This window comes from Malaclemys terrapin, chromosome 8 (genome assembly GCF_027887155.1).
Source record: "Malaclemys terrapin pileata isolate rMalTer1 chromosome 8, rMalTer1.hap1, whole genome shotgun sequence".
In the NCBI taxonomy this organism is placed as follows: Eukaryota; Metazoa; Chordata; order Testudines; family Emydidae; genus Malaclemys; species Malaclemys terrapin.
In genome coordinates this window covers 55,147,577-55,160,745 of record NC_071512.1, presented here as the reverse complement: position 1 = coordinate 55,160,745, position 13,169 = coordinate 55,147,577, and the positions used below count along the sequence as shown (strand labels likewise).

The following is a 13,169-nucleotide window of genomic DNA, read 5'->3' as shown; positions in this document are numbered from 1 at the left end:
CTTCAACCAAAGATGTGGCATTTCTGGATGAAAATAAAACCTTCAAAGAGACCAGTTTTCATGCCTGCATTTAGTCTCCCCCTTTCAACGTTTAGGGCCATTAACTGTTGCAGGGTAATATCTTCTAGTGACCCTAAACATTTGTATTTTCATTCTGTCAAAATCCAGACAGGATGCTGAAAACTACCCATGGCAACCAAAGCCATTCAAAGATAGGAGACATTATTTCGTGCAACCCTTCTTCAAATCTAAGGGAGCCCAGTAGACAAATACAAATGCCTCACACTACAGAAATATATACATACACTGGTTGTATATAAAAAATAGTCTTTCATTAAAAAAATACCATCCCTGCATACTGCAGCTAGATCCATACTTCAGCCTTAGGGGAAAGAACAAGTATTGTGAAGGAGGGTAGCTCCATGAGCTGAAGCAAGACAACAGTAGAAAATATTTTCATCACAGGCACTGTCTCCATCCACAACTATTCATGGCAATTAGAATAACAAACCCACTAGTGATGAGCTGAAATAAACTCTAAAACAATGCATTTTTAGAGTATGAATGTATAATATAAGCTTATAAGGAATTTTACTGCTAAAGTTTTCACCTTAAATCACATTTTTCAACTAGGTGGGCAACAGACTAGACAAGGGAGAGCATGGGAAGAAGACAGGAAAACTGGGGACATTTTTACTTCACCACCGTGATCTATTCCACCACTCACTGCAAAGAGTTCCTACAAACCATGGGTGAAATAGCAGGCAATGCCTTGGAAGCCACCTGCCTTATCACCCTGCTACCACAATCCCTCCCCATAATAGCAGCTGGATGAGCAAGCATCTCAGAGGTGATTAAGAAAAAGCAGAAAGCCTACAAGGAGTAGAAGATGGGAGGGATTAGCAAGGAAAGCTACCTTATTGAGGTCAGAACATGTAGGGATAAAGTGAGAAAGGCCAAAAGCCATGTAGAGTTGGACCTTGCAAAGGGAATTAAAACCAATAGTAAAAAGTTCTACAGCCATATAAATAAGAAAACAAAGAAAGAAGTGGGACCGCTAAACACTGAGGATGGAGTGGAGGTTAAGGATAATCTAGGCATGGCCTAATATCTAAACAAATACTTTGCCTCAGTCTTTAATGAGGCTAATGAGGAGCTTAGGGATAATGGATGAAAAATGGGAATGAGGATATGGAGGTAGATATTACCCCATCCAAGGTAGATGCCAAACTTGAACAGCTTAATGGGACTAAATCGGGGGCCCCAGATAATCTTCATCCAAGTATATTAAAGGAACTGGCACATGCAATTGCAAGTCCATTAGCAAGAATTTTTATTGAATCAGTAAACTCAGGGGTTGTACCATACAACTGGAGAATTGGTAACATAGTTCCTATTTTTAAGAACGGGAAAAAAAGTGATCCGAGTAACTATAGGCCTGTCAGTTTGACATCTGTAGTATGCAAGGTCTTGGAAAAATTTTTGAAGGAGAAAGTAGTTAAGGACATTGAGGTCAATGGTAATTGGGACAAAATACAACATGGTTTTACAAAAGGTAGATCGTGCCAAACCAACCCGATCTCCTTCTTTGAGAAGGTAACAGATTTTTTAGACAAAGGAAATGCAGTGGATCTAATTTACCTCGATTTCAGTAAGACATTTGATACGGTTCCACATGGGGAATTATTAGCTAAATTGGAAAAGATGGGGATCAATATGAAAATTGAAAGGTGGATAAGGAATTGGATAAAGGGGCGACTACAAAGGGTCATACTGAAAGGTGAACTGTCAGACTGGAGGGAGGTTACTAGTGGAGTTCCTCAGGGATCCGTTTTGGGACCAATCTTATTTAATCTTTTTATTACTGACCTTGGCACAAAAAGTGGGAATGTGCTAATAAGGTTTGCGGATGACACAAAGCTGGGAGGTATTGCCAATACAGAGAAGGACCGGGATATTATACAGCAAGATCTGGATGACCTTGTAAACTGGAGTAATAGTAATAGGATGAAATTTAATAGTGAAAAGTGCAAGGTCATGCATTTAGGGATTAATAAGAATTTTGGTTATAAATTGGGGACACATCAGTTGGAAGTAACAGGGGAAGAGAGGGACCTCAGAGTATTGGTTGATCACAGGATGACTATGAGCCGCCAATGTGATATGGCCGTTAAAAAAGCTAATGCGGTCTTGGGATGCACCAGGCAAGATATTTCCAGTAGAGATAAGGAGGTGTTAGTACCGTTATGCAAGGCACTGGTGAGACCTCATCTGGAATATCGTGTGCAGTTCTGGTCTCCCATGTTTAAGAAGGATGAATTCAAACTGGAACAGGTACAGAGAAGGGCTACTAGGATGAGCCGAGGAATGGAAAACCTGTCTTATGAAAGGAGACTCAAAGAGCTTGGCTTGTTTAGCCTAACCAAAAGAAGGCTGAGGGGAGATATGATTGCTCTTTATAAATATATCAGAGGGATAAATATCAGGGAAGGAGAGAAATTATTTAGACTTAATATCAATGTGGACACAAGAACAAATGAATATAAACTGGACATTAGGAAGTTTAGACTTGAAATTAGATGAAGGTTTCTAACCATTAGAGGAGTGAAGTTCTGGAACAGCCTTCCAAGGGGAGTAGTGGGGGCAAAAGACATATCTGGCTTCAAGATTAATCTTGATAAATTTATGGAGGGGATGGTATGATGGGATAGCCTAATTTTGGCAATTAATTGATCTTTGATTATTAGCAGGTAAATATGCCCAATGGTCTGTGATGGGATGTTAGATGGGGTGGGATCTGAGTTACTACAGAGAATTCTTTCCTGGGTGCTGGCTGGTGAGTCTTGCCCACATGCTTAGGGTTTAACTGATCACCATATTTGGGGTTGGGAAGGAATTTTCCTCCAGGGCAGATTGGCAGAGGCCCTGGAGGTTTTTTGCCTTCCTCTGCAGCGTGGGGCATGGGTGACTTGCTGGAGGATTCTCTGCACCTTGAGGTCTTTAAACCATGATTTGAGGACTTCAATAACTCAGGTATAGGTTAGGGGTTTGTTACAGGAGTGGGTGGGTGGGTGAGATTCTGTGGCCTGCGTTGTGCAGGAGGTCAGACTAGATGATCATAATGGTCTCTTCTGACCTTAAAGTCTATGAGTCTATAATATAGCCAGCTACAAGAACAGTTGGCATATCCAATGTTTCAAGCAGAGGAAGCACAGGTGTGGCTTAAAGGGACTTCAATTACATGCTCTCATTAACATCCCTACCTACTTTTAAGATATATAATAGGCCCTACATAATGGTCCCAACTGCTTAGCTGAGTGATTAATGGGACACTATCAACTTGAAATAATGATTACAGTTAACAATTTTGTACTTACTGTAGTTACAAGTAACTCCCAAGATTAATATGACTTAAAAATGATTGTTTACACTTTTTTAGTTTACACAAAGTGTTGTCAAATGCCCAAAGTATAGAGTCAGGTTCACTGTTTTTGTGAACAATCTCAGAGCTTTGAAAAAAATGGGTGGTTAGCAGTAACAGCAGAAGCAGAGCTGAAATGAAAAAAGAGAACAGTCAGCAAACAAGTGTAGTAAAAGGATAGAGGAGGAGAGGTGTTCCTCTTAGGCCAACCCAAAAGACCCTTCTGGAAGAACTCCCCTTCTTCCCCCTCCCAAAAAAAACATAGCAAACCAGAAACCACATTTAAAACTTGTCAAAAATGTAAAAGGCATGCTTTTTTACGGGTTCAGTAGCTGAAATTTTGGTGAGGGGGGCTAATTAGCCAGTTTAGAAAAGAAAATTAAGTTGACACCATCCCTTTAAAAATGCCCTAGAATTTCTAATAAAGACAGATACTGCTTAGCATCTAATGAAGTATCTTCTAGAGTGAGAAACCTTAAATCTAAATATTAACAGCGTAAAAACCAGGAGCATTCTCCTTATTTTTAATTAGCATTTTCTGATTTTAAATGTTCTGACATTTCTTACTGTAATGCAGTGGCTAGGAAGGGGAAAGGCTCTCCACCTAGCCACAAGTGGCACAGATCCACACAGGAAACCCACAATACTCATATGCACTATCACAGTGGGCCATACAAGCCTCTCTCCATTCATCAATATACATATATAGGACATGGGTTATGTAAGCACATCAAGGATCAATAATTCCACAGGCAAGTGTGTGCACAAAGGATGCAACTGTTAATTAATTATCTAGTTTATTAAAGTCCTGGATTTTTACAACCAACATGATCCCTCTCTTCAAAATAAAGATACTTCATTAGAAAACATGACAGAATGAGCAGAGAGAAGGTATGGGTGGGCCAGCTCTGATTAAATGGTCTGTGCAGTCCTAGCATAGGCAAAAAATGACATCTCCAAATCAAGTGCTGGAGAGCAGTCACAATCAGTTCAGAGTCTGGGACTGCAGAAGGGCTCCATTTAACCCATCAGTCCTAGAGAAAAACTCAACTTGATGCACCCGCAGAAAAGTCCAGCTAGTTATGACAATGCCCAGTACTTTCCAGGAACTCCACTTCCACATACACCGCTACCTCGATATAACGCGACCCGATATAACACGAATTCGGATATAACGCGGTAAAGCAGTGCTCCAGGGGGGCGGGGCTGCACACTCCGGTGAATCAAAGCAAGTTCAATATAATGCAGTTTCACCTATAACGCGGTAAGATTTTTTGGCTCCTGAGGACCGCGTTATATCGAGGTAGAGATGTATATCCTTTGACTTAGCTCAATTTTCATTAAATAATGAGGTCAGCGTTCTCCTCTTGTAACTCCAGGGAACAGGTGCAAGGCTGGTTAACACAGACTACTTGTGGAGATCATGGAGTTCCTCATGAGGCAATATTTTCTTATTAGAGTTATGCTGGCCATCGTTGGAGAAGGGGGCTGTGGACTGACCTGTGTGTGTAGGTTGGGGTAGTTTCTCTAGCAGTCTTGAGCAGATCTCATTCAGGTAACAGGAAACAACGGTGACCACAACCATGGAGCCCTAAATACTATGATTTGTCCACTTTGTGTGTGCGCTCATGCTTCCTTAGAGTGGCAGACACTGTGAAGCGACGACCACAGTAAGCACAAGAATAGGGTTTTTCTCCAGTATGGATCCGCTGATGGCACTGTAGTGTTACCAGCTGTGTAAAAGTCCTTCCACATTCCTCACAGTAGAAAGGGCGCTCTCCAGAGTGAATCTGCTGGTGCCTTTTCAACTTGAGCCGCTCAGCAAAGGACTTCCCACATTCTTGACATTTATGTGGTTTATCCTGTCGATGGATCACCTTGTGTCTGGACAGCAGATTAGGTTTACAGAAACCTTTGCCACACACTGGACAGATGTAAGGTTTAAACTCTTCTCCCGCGGGCTTTTTATTTTCTGAACACTGCTGGTCAGAGTCCCCATGGCCATGCTTGTTTTGGTGTAATGTTGACCCCCGGTTGCTAACCATACCATTTCCCAAAACTCCCTTGGAACGCTCAATCTTGTGCACATTGCGTAGGTGCCTCCAAACATCAGCTGTACGGATGAACCCCTTGTCACACTCCAGACACTTGTGTGGCCTGTCACTAGAATGAATGAGCTTGTGCATTCGCAAGTTCGCAGCATGGAAGAACTCTTTGCCGCAGATGGGGCATCGGTATGAATTCTCTGTCAGGTGGATCTGGTTGTGTTCTTGTAATTCACCCAGATCCTGGAAAGAGGCACCACACTTCTTGCACCTATAAGACAAAGCTTCTCCAGTGATGGGCTCCAGGTCCTCCCCATCAAAAGCATCAACAAGAATGATCTTTTCATCATCCTCACTTAACCCTCCCTGAGGTTCCTCAGAGGAGTAGAACTCCAGATCCTCATTTTCACATTGCAGGTCAAAATTGGTGTTGGAGGTGACAAAGACCCCAGCTGTAGTCTCGCCTCGCTTCTGGTAGTAGGTCTCATAGGTTTCCTCATCTTCACACTGCAATTCTACAGGGAGTTCTTGCCTACCTGAAGGTCCAGCAGGGCTACAACCAGGACTGCATGGTTGAGAGTAGTCTAAGTCTACCTTCAGCTGGAGGCTAGATTTACGACCCACCTGCTCAGAGGAATGACTGGAATCATCTGAATGCTCCTCACCTGTGTCACAAGTGTCATTATTCGACTCCCAGACCACCTCCATCATATGGTGTCATACACAGGGCTTATATATGGCTTATTGTGGATGTAAGTATACCATGGTCATAGTCCTTCATGATTGGCTCATCTCGTTCTCAACTCCAATCACAACCCTCCCTAGAATAAACAGGAGATGATTTCATTAGCCAATTTGCCAACATTCACATTAAGTAAAGCGAAACAACCACAAGAGATCTTTTTCTGGTGAACAGAATAATACCGAGACTTTGTGAATTAATTTCACTGTAGGGGACACTGGGTAGTTTATTATGATCATCAAATGGAACATTTCTATATCTCCATAAAGTTAAATCCTCTATTTTAATTGTATCTTTTTAGCAAATTTGAATAATTAAGGTAACAACCTCTGGCTTCTCTAGCCTTAAAAAAAATAATTAAGAATTCATATAATTTTTGTTTTAGAACTTGATAACATCGATCCATTCACTTCAAATATTTGGTGATCTGAGATTTGGTTTTGAGTTTTCCCTTGTTTTGTAATATGATTTAGAAACTATTCCCACACTTCTTTGAACTCTTCTATATCTATTTTACTCTTCTCCACAATATACGTTATCATAAGATGCAGCTTGATAGATCTCAGATCTATTCCTCCTGGCAAACTTTGTTCCTGACAATCTTTACCCCACAAATAAACTAAATGAAATCCACCTGACCTTTTCATAATAAATGCTCCATAGTAACAAGCAGCCTGCCAGGATACATAACAGAAGCTGCAAGAACATTTTTATTTTTTTTGTTGTTGTTCTTGGGCAACTCCAAAACATGTCTATACTCTATTTTCTTTCAGCTTTTCTAGAACACATTATCATCTCTCACTCCTAGCCAGTGCAAGTCATACTAGGTTCTAGTATAATTTATTAAATATTTTAAAATTGAATTAATTCAATATTTAAATCCCTACCAGCCATTTTGATTCTTTTACATTATTTGGCCTATTTCTTTTCCAGCCATCTAAAGTTTCCACATCAGACAGCACTAGCCAATCCTGAGCAAACAATAAACATCTTTCTTCCTTTAAGCATGGGCTGGATTGAGATATTCAAATTCATTCAAGTGAAGGTCTTAGACTTAACTCCCAGGACGCTTCCTTCACCACAGTTGGCTTTTTCAGATGTTTCATATTAAATGATCTCTTTGCATTGCTAAAGATATTTAATTTTGTATGAGTGAACACCAGACACTTTCTTTCTGACACTGACCACATAATCATGCAGCAAGCACCAGCAACATCAGGCAGACCAAATAGCCAACCATGTAGCAGTAACCAGTCATGTGTGGGGTGAGGGCTGAAAGAAACTGCAGAAGCTCATACTGTTCACTCTCAAATCACCAGGAACAAGAAAGCATTGTGATTTCTTTAGCCACCTCCAGCCTGTCATCATAACCTGCATTATTGTGAAGCTCTCCAGGATCTTCCACACTCTTGGGAAACCTCCAACTGACGACACAGAGAGAAAACATTTTGGAAAAATAAGTAGGGAGAAGAAAGGATTCTGAACTATAACCAGAGTCAGGTACAATTACAGTAGATGGCCAAACTGCAAATAGCAAGAAAGATTTTTCACAGAAAGCTAGCACAGTGAGAAGGGGACAGTTATAAGGAACAAATCCAGTTCTTAGGTTGAGGAGTTTCTACAATTCTGATGTTTTTGATAAAAAATTTGGGGTTATTTTATCAATATTTTTCTTTCAATACAATATTATTTTATGCTCCAGTCTCAGACCACTTTGATCACCCTTCCCACGACAGCAGTAAAAGTTACTAACACTGGCACCATTTGTCAAGAATCAAGTAGTGTGACACAGAATTTAGATTAATTCCTGCTATCTTTTTAATGGTGACGGGCTGATAACAGTATCTTGAGAAATACTCCCTACTGCACTGGTTAATTGGTATTTTATTTCCTGAGGGCTAAAACAAGTCCTAAATCTCAGAGAGTGAGCCAAGATAAATTTATCTTGGTAACTGGATTATTCACAGTTGCCAATCTATAAAAGAAAGTTTGCAACTAAACCTATGTGCATCATAAACACAACTGAGAAACCTTTAGCACTGGCCCAAATGGAATAGTTTAAAACTCTCTGAAGAAACTCCCTTTACAAATAATTTTCACTGGCAGTTGGTACGGCCTGTCTGAACTGGTCAAAATCAATCTCCCTGATCCATATAAACTTCTTGTGAGGAATGCACTCACTTTATGCCACATCGAAGTGTGGTTTTGAAGAACATTTTCCAGACCTCCCCCAGCACATTCCAGCACCTATCCCACTCCTTCTGCAGTCTCTTATTTTCCTGACATTCTCCCCCCCATTAACACTTTTAGTCACCCAGATTTAAGACTGAGCTCCACTCAAATTGCCAGTCTAGCCCAGCAAGTGCATCTGCACTATTATCCCAGCTGCCCTTTGCCTGTGAAACTAGCTCTTTCCACATTCTTCTTTTCCTTCACTCTCTTCTCCTTTTCTCCTCCCTTTATTCCCCAACTCTCTCTCCAGTTCCTCTTGATCAGCTTTGTTCAGGTTCCATTCAAAATCATTAAGGTTTCTCTGGCTGCAAGTGATTGTGATCTTACATATAAATATCAAGTCCAGGCCAGTCTCATTAATTTCACTTGGTGTTTTTCATATCTCAAGATAACTTAGTAATGTATTTAAGTTGAATGCCTTAACTTATACAAGTCTTAAGGAAGACTGGTTTTATTCACTAAACAAACTGACCTTTGTTACTATCTTTCTAACGAAATATTAAATCTCTTCAACTCTTCATTAGTCATGGCCTGGGAAACAAGGGGGTAACTTAAGTGGGGCCAGAATTTCACCCAAGGTCGTTATCCAGAACAATCACAAAATAATAAACCAAAACACATGCAATCTTTCTCAGTATACAGAATATATATTTATTCCAGCAGAGAAAAAAAATAAAGAAAAAAGTTATGCCCTAATAATTCTACCTATACAGTACTGCAACAAATCCCTCTAACTACAATACGAGAGCAATATGAGCTCAGATATGCACTCCAGATGCACGTGGCCATATTCATCTAAATATATGAGCCCCCCAATACAGAAAGACTGATGCGTAGACTATCAAGAACTACAACACCTAATGTTTTTCCCAATTTCCACCTCCTAAAGTGAAAGACATTTTGGACTGGATAGTTGCCTTTTTATTCCCTAGCATCTGGATTCAGCAGTGTCATGTACTTTTACACTGAATAATTCTTTCGGTGCCTACACACAAACCAGGAGTTTAGATTAGCCCTAGTGAAAATTCAGGTGGGGGGGGGGGGCAGTCTTGGTTGACACTATACTTTCCAACAGATAACTACAAAATCAACAGCCTCTCAACTCACTGACCTTTCCCATAATACCCATCATCTACTCGTTCTCTTGCATACAGTATGTGATTTGCCCCTGGGTTGCCCTATCACCTTCCTTTTCTGTTCTATCTTTGTCCCCCTATTTTAGGTGATTCCCCAGCTCCACCCTTACACATCATTATTTGTATGCATTTGGTGTTAAATTGACCCTTCACTTGAATCCCACAGTGTGCCTACTAACCTCCAGCCATCACCCACCTATCAATCCACAAATACAAAATGGGATACGACTGCCTAGGAAGAATTACTGGGCGGGGGGGGGGAGGGGGAGGGGAGGAGGAGAGAAAGGATCTGGTGACTATAGTGGATCACAAATTAAATACGAGTTAACAAAGAAATACTGATGCAAAAAAGGCAAAAATAATTCTGGGATATATTAGCAAGAGTGTTGTAAGCAAGACATGAAAAATAATTCTTCTGCTCTGCTCAGCACTGATAAGGCCTCAACGGGAGCATTGTGTCCAGTTCTGAGTTCCACACTTCGGGAAAGATGTGGACAAACTGGAGAAAGTCCAGAAGACAGCAACAAAAATGATTAAAGGGCTAGAAAACATGACCTCTAAGAAAAGATTTAAAAAACTGGGTTTGTTTAATCTGGAGAAGAGAAGACTGAGGTGGGGGACATAACAGCCTTAAAGTACATAAATGGTTGTTATAAAAAGGAGGAGGATAAATTGTTCTCCTTATCCACTCAGGATAGGACAAGGAATGGGATGGGATTAAATTGCAGCAAGGGAGACTGAGTTTAGACATTAGGAAAAACGTCCTGTCAGTTAGTTAAGCACTGGCACAAATTACCTAGGGAGGTTGTGGAATCTCTGTCACTGGAGGTTTTTAAGAACAAGTTAGACAAACACATGTAAGTGATGGTCCAGATAATACTTAGTCCTGCCTCAGCGCAGGCACTGGTCTAGATGACTTTGCGGAATCCCTTCCAGTCCTACATTTCTTTATTTAATTCTTTGTATTGCCAACCCATTTTCTCATTCTAGCATATATGTTATCATCCCATCTTCTGCCATCATACCCACATACATCACAGGAAAAACCTGAAGCAGTAAATTGTTTCAGGATGTGCACTGCGCATTTTAGTAATGTGTATCACTTACTCCCCTTGAAATAATCTGATGCCATGTCCCAGCAGTGAATTGCTCAAAATACTAATACTAGACAGCTCATACTGGATGCACCACTAGCATATATTACAGAGTAAACTAATCCCAACCAAAATCTCATTAGTACAACCACCCCACTACCACACTAGCAGTTCTTCCAACAACGGACACTACAAGTATATGGAAACAGAATATGGGAGAGGAAAAAAAGGTCATACGGAGGAGAAAAGAGACCAGAGAGGATTGTGGCTGGAGATGCTGAAGGAAGGTGGAGAAAAGACAGCAGGGGAAGGAGGAGAAGAAATCAAGGGAGAAAGATGCCCTGCCAAGGCACAGAGAAGAAAGTTCCCACCGAGCCAGGCCCTCCCACCAGACACACCTGCCTCCAGCACAGCTCCCTTCAGTCCCGTTATCAGGCAGCGGCTCCAGGGACGGGGCGGGCTACATCGCCCGACCTAAGGGACAGACACCGCCAGGGAATGAGCCTTGCGAGGCCGGTCCCCCCGCTCCCTGCAGCACCGTGACCCGCTCACCAGCGGCCCGCACAGCCCAGCCTCGCCCGGGCCAACACGCTCCCGCTGGCGGCTGGTTCCCCGGAGCGCTGCCCCTCCCGGCGGCGCCCCCCGCCCGCCAGGCTGCTCCCGGCCCCCGGCTCCGATGGAGCGAACCCCGGCCCTTCACTGCCCCGCCCCGCGGCGCTTCTCGCACGGACCCGGCCGCCTCCCGGGCGTGTCCTGCCCCGGCCCCTCCCGCGCCGGGAGGGGCGGAATCTCCATCCGCACAAACTCACCCTTCGCCCTAGTGCGCATGCGCTGAACTGCAGGAGCACATGCGCATTGTCCGTACCGAAGCCGATTGCGCGGTTGCCGATGCCCGGAGTCCAAGCAGCGCTGGGGCTGTGCGCGAGGATAGCGCCCCCGGCCGGGCGGGCGGAGAGACAGTGGCCGCGGATGGGGCGGGGTTAATAGACGGGGATGGAGCCCGGAGGCAGGTGGAGGTAAGCACAGAGAGGCGGTGCTCCTGTCGCTGCTGGACAGAGAGATCTGGTGTCTGTTTTTTCCCCTTGTTATTTAGTTTTAGCCTTCCCAGTGCTCGCACAGCCGTAGGCATCACTTCCACCCGGGGTCCCCACCCTCTGTCAGCCTCTGCTCTTTCCCCATCACTGTCTGCGTGACGGCAGCAGCTGGCTGGCTCAGCTTCCTGCCATTTAGTGCTTCACAGACAAGCCCCCCGCCTGGGAAAACGTTCTTTGTTTTAGCTCATTGAGCAGCGTTCTGCTTCGTTTTGCACCAAAGGGCACCTTGACTCCAAACTTTCTTTTCCTGCTCTACCACCAATCACAAGCAGCTGTCCCAGGTAGCAGCCACGCACTCTCCCCCCCTACCCTCAGATTGAAAAAAATGTAGTCAGGGATAGCATTTGCCCAGTATGAATGTTACTTCAAATTTTGGTGGGGTAGTCTCCCCCTCCTTAACCCCTGGGGAGCAGAGGAAAGGTCACTGGCCCCTGCTTTGTCCCTCTTCCCTTTGGTGATGCCTGCCCTCCCTAGTTCGGATATGTGCTTAACCACATACTTAAATCCCACTGAAGTCAACAAGACTCTCACTCATGCATAGTCAAGCATGTACTAAAGTACTTTCTTGAATCAAGGCCTCAATACACTGATGAAACTATATTCTAGTGCCTTTCTTCATGCATGTTAATGAGAGGTTGGGGTATATAAACATTAATTGCTAGACGGTCCTTTGGTCTCACCCAGTATGACCATTCTTAAGTGTGAGGATTACTATAACAGACAGCTATGACAGGACAGGGTTCTGTCCATTTGTAAATTTCACCACAAAGGTTGCCACTCTACAGAGCTAGAAATTAATATTTGGAAGTAGTTACAGGTTTCCCTGAAGAATCATGTGTGTCCTTCCATTAGCATGATAAATACACAAAGGGTGATTTCTCTTCTCATAACAGAAACAGGTGGCCTTTCCATCACTGCTTTGAATGACCATTTGTAGGGAAACCTACCAAAAACTCACATTTGTTTATCCAGATTTAATAATTCCACTTCAACCAGAGCCATGGCATTTCTGCCCATTTCCACTTTATGAAAACTGGTCTCTTTGAAGGGCTTATATATTTTCATCCATGGCACATTAATGCAGATCAAGAGCAGCAGTCCTGAGCTTTCACATAGAGATGAATTTCTTTTTTCAACCTCTCCACCACCACTTCTCTCCCTCCCCTCAGCATGCTGCAGGATATTTATTGACAGAATGAGTGAGTGCTTGGACTGTTTTAGACAGTAATGCTATCAAGTCAAAACAACTCAGGTTGTAAGATTTTGGTTAGGAAAAAATCACATGCTAATGTCTGTATTCAACTCTAGTGCCTACTTTCTCATCAGAAGATAACTCTAGTAACTGGAAGAAATAGGTCAAACTGATTTTCCCCGTCCCCGTTTCCTCCAGTCTAGATACTGTGAA

At 42.8% G+C, this 13,169-nt stretch overlaps 1 protein-coding gene across 3 annotated transcripts; it reads right to left on the bottom strand.

Annotated features, from left to right (window-relative positions):
- Nucleotides 1-4,201: 4,201 nt before the first annotated feature.
- Nucleotides 4,202-11,328, bottom strand: LOC128841962 (zinc finger protein 253-like). 3 transcript variants are annotated; one of them, XM_054037524.1, is made up of 3 exons: nucleotides 11,069-11,328; nucleotides 7,580-7,632; nucleotides 4,202-6,287 (listed from the first exon to the last, which is right to left on the bottom strand). In XM_054037524.1, the coding sequence occupies exon 3, from the start codon at nucleotides 6,175-6,177 to the stop codon at nucleotides 5,020-5,022; it is 1,158 nt and encodes a 385-aa protein (XP_053893499.1). In that variant the 5' UTR covers nucleotides 6,178-6,287; nucleotides 7,580-7,632; nucleotides 11,069-11,328; the 3' UTR covers nucleotides 4,202-5,019. The 3 variants fall into 3 exon arrangements, with proteins under 3 accessions (XP_053893499.1, XP_053893497.1, XP_053893498.1); XM_054037522.1 differs by lacking the exon at nucleotides 7,580-7,632; XM_054037523.1 differs by lacking the exons at nucleotides 7,580-7,632; nucleotides 11,069-11,328 and adding an exon at nucleotides 7,394-7,570.
- Between the last annotated feature and the right edge of the window lie 1,841 nt (nucleotides 11,329-13,169).

Bases quoted from the DNA above. Each gene is read 5' to 3' on its own strand.
- LOC128841962 (XM_054037524.1), bottom strand. From the start codon at position 6,177: ATGATGGAGGTGGTCTGGGAGTCGAATAATGACACTTGTGACACAGGT.